At 40.6% G+C, this 8,015-nt stretch overlaps 1 protein-coding gene across 7 annotated transcripts in view; it reads right to left on the reverse strand.

Annotated features, from left to right (window-relative positions):
* The window catches only part of NCOA4 (nuclear receptor coactivator 4), a 19,956-nt gene that overhangs the window by 5,692 nt on the left and 6,249 nt on the right, over positions 1-8,015 (reverse strand). The window contains exons 1-8 of one of the 7 annotated variants that reach the window (XM_025210972.1): positions 7,800-7,911; positions 5,636-5,786; positions 5,258-5,420; positions 4,323-4,463; positions 4,054-4,142; positions 2,423-2,531; positions 1,275-1,346; positions 426-572 (exon numbers count right to left, since the gene is read on the reverse strand). In XM_025210972.1, the coding sequence (XP_025066757.1) occupies positions 426-572; positions 1,275-1,346; positions 2,423-2,531; positions 4,054-4,142; positions 4,323-4,463; positions 5,258-5,398 (699 nt within the window). In that variant the 5' untranslated portion in view covers positions 5,399-5,420; positions 5,636-5,786; positions 7,800-7,911. The other 6 variants (XM_014522652.1, XM_006029505.3, XM_006029504.3 and 3 more) reach the window with 6 other exon arrangements.

Genomic DNA, 8,015 nt, shown 5'->3' on the forward strand with positions numbered 1-8,015 from the left:
GGGGCACAGAAGGGAATTGGTGAGTATTTATTCACCAAGGCGCCCCCGGGGGTTACAAGAAATAATGGCCACAAGCTAGCAGAGAGCAGATTTAGATTGGACATTAGGAAGAACTTCACAGTTAGAGTGGCCAGGGTCTGGAATGGGCTCCCAAGGGAGGTGGTGCTCTCCCCTACCCTGAGGGGTCTTCAAGAGGAGGTTAGATGAGTATCTAGCTGGGGTCATCTAGACCCAGCACTTTTCTGCTTATGCAGGGGGTCGGACTCGATGATCTACTGAGGTCCCTTCCCACCCTAACATCTATGAACTATTTGAGAGGAAGGCTGAAATGCAAAATAAGTTCAAAAGATGTGCTCCTGCACCTCCTCTGCAGTAAAACACTATCTTCCCTCTAATACATCTTATTTAATAAGTGAAAAGAATACCTGGTTGGTCTCTGGCACATTCCTTTTCATAAGCCAGTCATCAGCACTGGTGCTAGGAACATGCAAAGCCTGACAAACGTTAGCAGGTTTGCTTCCAAGTAGCCAGTCAGTGAGTGAGGACCCCAATGTTCCATACAGTGGTTTCTGCTAATAAAGAATGTTTTCTGCTATTAAAAACTGTTTTCTTGCTAAGCCAATCTAGAGAGAGAGAACTTTGAAATACACATCTGTATCAACATTTACTAACTAAAAGAAGAATTACAGAAATCCTCTTTCACAAAGTCTTAAAAAAATTCCCAAATCATCTAAGTAGCAGAAAGCCAAGTTAAAGGTGCGATTTGTTTATCCATTTCTAATAATCTAGGAAGTGGGTTAAAGACAGTTCTGAAAGCTACAACCCAATAAAAACAGTCCTTTTGAATATAGACCCCTCTTCCCAAGCTAAATGGAAAATAAATTGCATTTAATTCATCCTCTGTCCATGACCGAGCATGGTACTTCCCAGTGAACTGATAAGTACAATGCAACCAATTATTTCAAATCCCAGATCAGCGCTCAGGACTTCAGTTACCCTCCGATATTTTGACTAAAAAACACTTGAACTCCACAGAATGCAAATGAACCCCATATTCATTTTTTAAGGAGTAGAACCAAGAGCAAGTGACTAGGGAAGCTGATATACACGCAACAGGTAGTTCTTTGCAACATTCATCTGGGCCAGGTTGCTACAGGCTACTCAAATTGCAACAGCTTAACCAAAACCATAAGCCAGTTAGGAGAATGTAATGATAGATTACACCACAGTTCTCTTCTTTAATCAAGTTGTATGTGCATGAGAAAAGTCTTTACCTGTTCATAGTTGGCCAGGATACAGTTCTGCACTGGTATCCAAGGAGAACAATTTTCTGTCTCCGAAGTTTGCTACAAAAAGTATAAATTAAGTAATTTGTCCCATTTTTTAAACTTGATTTCATTCAATACTAAAAACCAAACATTTAACCATGAATGCTGTAACACACAATTGCAATTAATCAACTGTTTTGTACCTCTGCCCTAAGAGCATTTATATATGAGCTCCATGAGTTGGGGGGGAGGGGGAAGCAGCCGCAGGCTCAGAAAGCCACTCTAATTAAAGCACTTGGAGTGTCACATGCATCAGTGTCCCCATGCTGACAAGTGGCAGCAGTGATGCTTTAAAGCTCATTTGATGAACTTTAGTTAAAGCGCCCCCACTGCCATTTTTCAATGCGGGGCCACTAATGCACATAATGCTGGAGTCTGCTGGAGCATGGTAATTACTGTGTTTCAGCAGACTTGATTAATTGAGTCTCTTCCAACACGCTGTAATTACAGTGCATCAGAGCAGCCTTTCTGTACATGTAGAGGTGCCCTAAGGCTGCCAACTTAAAAACCAAAGCAAAAAAAAGTCTGACTAGTGCTACCTTTCAGGCCAGAAGAAAGGAACAGAACTGTTTCTACTCTTTACTCTCAGTGCCTGAAGAACTGCCTCCCCCTACATCATGCCAATAAAATTTCCAAGTGCTACATACAAGACCACCATTCACCACACCCCAACCAATCTCTGACAGAAACAAAGACATTCATATAATGAAGGCACACATTAATGGGATTGCTGTATATATTACACACACATGCTGAATATAACTGGGCTTACTTCTGAAACTAGATTTCCTGAAACACCAGCAAAAGGCTGGCTTCTCTTATAAAATATAACTTGTGTGCTCAGGTCTAGATTTCATTGGAAACGAGCTGCTGCATGCTATGATTATTAAATTCGTAAAAATGTAAGTTATAACTTATCAATGACAAGTATAATACGATTAAATAGAATCATTATTTTACGCTAAACTTTACCTTTAAAAATAAGCTACCTTGAATAATGGTTGACTGGAGTTCTACAAATCCTTAGTCTTCTAAAAACCATATGAAGGAACTATTTTCAGATATATCACCACCAGGAAAACCTGGGTACTCACCATAGTTTTGATGGAGCCAAATGATGTAATAGCCTGACGAAGGTAGGACATATCAGCTTCAAAGTTCAGGATGGAGGACTCTTCTGGTTTAAGGGTCAAGTTAGCCAATCTGAAAGAAATCAGGTTTTAAATTAAATTAACGCTTCATCCATAACTTCAATTCAATTCGCTGACATGTAAGCTTGTGAAACTGACAATGAGCTAATCTTGAGATAAGGCTTTAAACTGGTTCCTTCACCAGCAAAGCTGAACTACATAGAACAACTTAGCTATTTATACAAAACCAAAAAGGCACCTATCCACAGCTCTAGACATTTAAAATATTGTTCTTCAAAGACAATAACACCAAGAATAAGTCTTCCTACCTGCCGTATTTCATGGTGTATAGGTCGACACAGTGTGTACGTCACCCCCAGTTTTCCGATGCCAAAATTTAAAGTTTTCATAAGGACGGTGTATAAGTTAGGGATGAGGCTGAGGCTGGGCTCAGCCCCATCCCCTGCAAATGATGCTGGGCTTGGCTGATGGGGCCAGGGCTGGGGCCGCACCAGCCGAGCAGTGAGCCGAGTTTCACCACGTCCCTTGCAAGCAACACCAGGCTCAGCATTCAGCTGGTGCGGCCCCATTCCCCATGATCAGTGCTGCCTGGGCCAGCCAACCACTGAGCTCTTGCAGTGGATGGCGATACAGTGCATAAGTTGAGGTTGAATTTTAACAGTTAAAAATTGAGCTTCAAACCTCAACTTATACACTGAGAAATATGGTATTCCACTTAATTTAGCTGCCATTAAAAACTTACCGCCTGGAGTAACACATACCAAGAAGTAAGGAAGGGTTTTCTGGCAGTGTATTTTACTGGACAATTGTGTAGTTGAGAGATGTTAGACAAGCTTTGGGGCACAAAGTGCCATTCCTCAGGTCTGAGAAAGAAGGATGGACAGCCAAAAGCTCTTTTATTTATTTATATTTAGTATTTATATTATTATTTTAATATTAATTTGCTTATTAGTAATGTAGCCTACGCTCTCTGCTACTTTCCCAGACCCAAGGTAGGGCACTTTGTCCCCTAAAGCTTGTCTAACATCTCCCCCAACTATGCAGTTCATCCAAAAACATATTCCCCCTGCCCCCTCTCCCCCCAAAAAACCCTTCCTCCTTGCATATTTCTTGGACCATCAGTTATAACACTCTTAATGCTACTATAACCCATGCAAACAGCTGTACTGCATTTCACGTGGGCTATTCCCTATTTTTCTTTAAAAAGGGGTGTACTAGAAAAATCTTACAATATGTTTACAAAACAGTGCTAGGAATTTAGATGCATGTCATCTAAGACTACTTTGAAATCTTACCCTTAATGTTTTAGCAGTAACACAAAATACCTCATAGTGAAGTATGGGGTGTAGGTTGTAGCCGTGTTGGTCTAAGGACATAGGCAGACAAGGTTCTTTGGGTGAATTTGATAATAAAAGATATTAGATTCACCCAAAGAACCTTGTCTGTCATCGTGAAGTACACACGCACAATAAAAGAAGAAGAGACCGCATACAGGGAACATAACCGGAAGTTAGTTTAAATTCAATGTAAAGTGAATAAAAATCTCATCTGTTCATATTGTGTAACATTTTTACCTCTCCAGGCACACCGAAATCTGATTGGCTAGGTCATTACTATGGGGGTGTTCCAGTTGATGAATAATACAATTGAACTGGCCCAACAGCTGCATGAAAAACAAAACAATATTATTACATTCTTTCCACTATGGATATTAAACATTTCTATCAACAGGTTAAAGACATGCATATTCATAAGTTATCTTATACTTTAAAACTAATAAATATATTAACAAGACTACTATCTGTCTAAAAGTTGCACTGAGTTAAACAAGCAACAAGCTTACCCAGTAAAGCTGTTGTGCTTGCTGCTGTAAAGCTTCCTCTTTGAGTTGCTGAATGAGATCCACCTGTTCAAACAGCCAAACTTCCCGACTGCGCAGGCATTCCAGATGGCGACTTATGCAGCTGTGAATCTGAGCTTTGACCTGTAAGGTAAGTAGCAGCTCTATTTAGCATTTCTGGAATGTCTGCTGAATATGCCCAGTGTTGCAAAAAAAGAAAATTTAGTTAACTGCCATTAAGAGAAATTAATACTTTTAAATCCTTAAACTGCCAAGCCTTGAACTAATTTTGAGAGATACCATCAGACACAAGGGTAAGAGCTGCTAACACTGCAGTCTGCTAGTGCCAGGGCCATTCCCCTTAAAACGTCCCAAAGGTCAGTTCTTTAAAAGCAAATACTACCATTATTTGTAACATCTTTGTTTCTTCATTTTAAACCAAGAACAGTTTCCAGTGACAATGAATGAATTGCTTAAAAAATAAATACATACATAAATAAATAAATAAATTTGAAGGACTTGGAAACCACACCAACTGCTGCAGCTTCCTGAGCCTGACGAAGGGTTTTTGAACCCGAAAGCTTGCTTAATAACTATTCTCCAACCATTTGGGTTGGTCTAATAAAAGATATCAAATTCACCCAAGGAACCTTGTCTACATACAAACTACAAATTCAATTGTGAGACCAGTACAAAACATTATTTAGTGAGAGACAGCAGTCTCTCAGAATACATATTATTCTGGATGGCTGGGTTAGCCATGCTCAAACAATGTCCTGTAAAGGGCATGGATGAATTATGTAGCAAGCTGCTTGCTCCTTCTTGGAAGAATTTCAGTCTATTCACACAAAGCACCACAAAGGCCTGCAGAACACCCAAAGCAGTTACAGAAGACTTGCAAAACTACTTAACTTTCTAGAAAAACGCATTTCAAATACCTCTCTCCAGTTGTCTTTAATCTGCTGTTCAGCCTTGACGATCCCACCAAGAGCTGTCTCCAAGTCCTTCTTAGCTTGAAGGCACTTTGCAAGAGACTCCTTACTGCAGGAGTTTCCAGTCCTGTCCTGTGGTCGACTCATTCTTGAAAATGTTCTGGACACACTGTTGAAACAAAATGTCCCTTTAAGTACTTCCATACCTTTTTGGATGGAAAATAATGGACAGGGTATATTATGAACAGCCATCATCTACCGATGATGCCACATTTAAAATATAACTTCTGAAGGGTCAAAATCCCTTACAGTATAAAAACTGGCGAGATAACCAACATCCAACAACTATTTAAGTTTTCTGCACATTTGTTTGCGTATACCAACCTCAGAACTGGTGGTATTTTTTGCTTTTAATATGTATCAGATCGCTGTATTATGTAACACTGAGGCTTTAACCAAATTGTTAAAGTTAAATGAAGTTGTTTCATCAGTGTCTTGAGAATCCCCAAGGAAACTTTTCAGCATGGTAGCTTATCTACATTAACAAAAAAGGAAGATCGTTTGTGCTGCTAAGTAACAATAGGCTGAAAATCCACATATTTGTTTCCTAATGCTTTTGAAGTGTTTTGCATAGCTTAGATAGTCAGTCCAATGGCTGTATAAGTTTTTGGATGGAAATCAAATCAAGTTTTTGGATGGAAATACAAATACTGCCGGCCATAATATCTAATCAATGTAATCAAACTTCCTTACCCTCTCTTGAAACTATTATTTGCCTAAACCCCAGCCTGTAAAAACCTTTTTAAAAGAAATGCCCTATGATTGCTAACACCAGTTCAGCTCCACTCCTGTTTATCTCACAGCTTTACAATGTTCCTACAACTAAGGAAACTGAACCTAAATTTGCAGTGGTACACAATGAGTGGCCTACCAAAAACTAAGAGTCTACAGGGCTGTGCTATAAACACTGGATTCACTTCAAAGGGTCCAGGAGAGTGCAGAACCTCAGACCTCCTCTGAAAAAGTGGTCAAGCTTTGCCTAAGCTTAACAAGGAAACATTAGTTAAAGCCTAATCAAAATTTGACTTTTTTCTAACTAGTGTAAAACAAAGGAAATGCACAATTTTCACTCTAACCACTTGCAGTAGCAAGCATTTAATTTGATTTAAAGATCATTTCCAATGAATTTCCCCTAATACTCAAAGGATCAAATATAGGAGATAAAATGAGATCTTTACAACTGTAAATTTTCTCTCTGTAAGTAAGACCTAAGAAAACCAGGAAGATGTAGGAGTTGCATTCTTGGTACTGCAACAAACTGAATTAATGTGTTCAGACTTCTCTGAGAGTTCTCTCTCGTCCACTGCCAATACCGAGTCATCTTTTGGAGGGGCCAAAAACCAACAAGCATGGAGAATCTTTCTGTTGGTTTTTAAGGATCTGTCCTGTGGAGCTGGAGAAGAGTGCACATAAAAGTCCAACCCTAACAAGATTTCACCCAGCAACAACAACAGTAATGCTAGCTACAGAACAGTGACACTTATTTAGCAGCTATTAATATACCCAAAGTAAGAATGGTATTCTGCTTTCTAATATTTTGTTTATATTATATTACTATAGCCTACCAATTGTAGCAGCAGCCACAAAACATAAGGGCAACATGCCATTCCTGCAGTTTTATGCATAAAAGTTCTACTCTAAAGAGTTAACTCAAGAATGTGCTTGAAGGGCTTGACAAGGACAACAGCTTTTTCACATCTACCATTTGTCAAACAACCGCATTTCCACTTGCACATTTTTTTAACATTAAGTCACTGTGGAATCTGATCCACTGTTTATACAACCACCAACACAAGAGAGTATGAGAAAGCAGCTCACCTTCCACAGACCTTTGTATATTCTAACTTTTTTTATTATTTTGTAAAACCTTTGGGGTTGCAAGAGCCCCGGTTTTTTTAAGTCTCATCTAAAGAATCACACTAACTGAAGGGCAGATCCAACTCTGCTGGTAGATAATAAGAGTCCTGAGTCCCTCATTCCTTAATTTATCTTAACTGGGAAGGGAAAGGGAAAGAGGAGATGGCCCACAGAAGAAGACACTTGCAGGTTTAGATGCCAATTATTGCCCAAAAAGCCTGACATTACATTTCAGCAAAGACCAAGGAACTCTAGATGTCCAACACAAAGGCTGCTATCTCCATTACATAGTTTTGGTACAATACATAGAAAAGTTAAAAGACTCAGCCAGTAAGCTGCTGTGCATTTTAATCACATGCAGAGCAGAAGAGTTTAGAAACAGCTACAGTTAACTAAGTGCAGCTAGAAGTTAACTTGGTGACTGTCTTCTACGTTTCGAAATGCTTTACTTAAATATCTGGATTGCATTTTCTTTAAACACGGGTGACAGCTGAAGTGAGCTCCCTCCCTCCGAGAAAAGACGGGGCCTCTCCTATTTGAGCTGCAGCTGCACTTGTCCTAGTGCCGGACACCGGTGAGCACAGCCCGACGGTTTCTAATCCCGAAGCCTCCTCCCCTCCGCTCCCCGCACCAGTCCGGCCCCGCAGGGAGCGCTCCTGCACAGCACGGCTCAGCCCGCGGCGCGTCCTCGTGTCCTCTCCTCGGAGCCGCCAGACACAGTCCGGCGCGCCGGCTCTGCCATCGGGCCAGCGAAACGTGCATCCTCCCCCGCCGCGAATGAACCTGCAACGCGGCGCCAGCCGCACACCACAGCCCCCCGTGCCTACCCGGCTGCCCGTGTGCCCAG

Source organism: Alligator sinensis, unplaced genomic scaffold (genome assembly GCF_000455745.1).
Source record: "Alligator sinensis unplaced genomic scaffold, ASM45574v1 scaffold374_1, whole genome shotgun sequence".
In the NCBI taxonomy this organism is placed as follows: domain Eukaryota; kingdom Metazoa; phylum Chordata; order Crocodylia; family Alligatoridae; genus Alligator; species Alligator sinensis.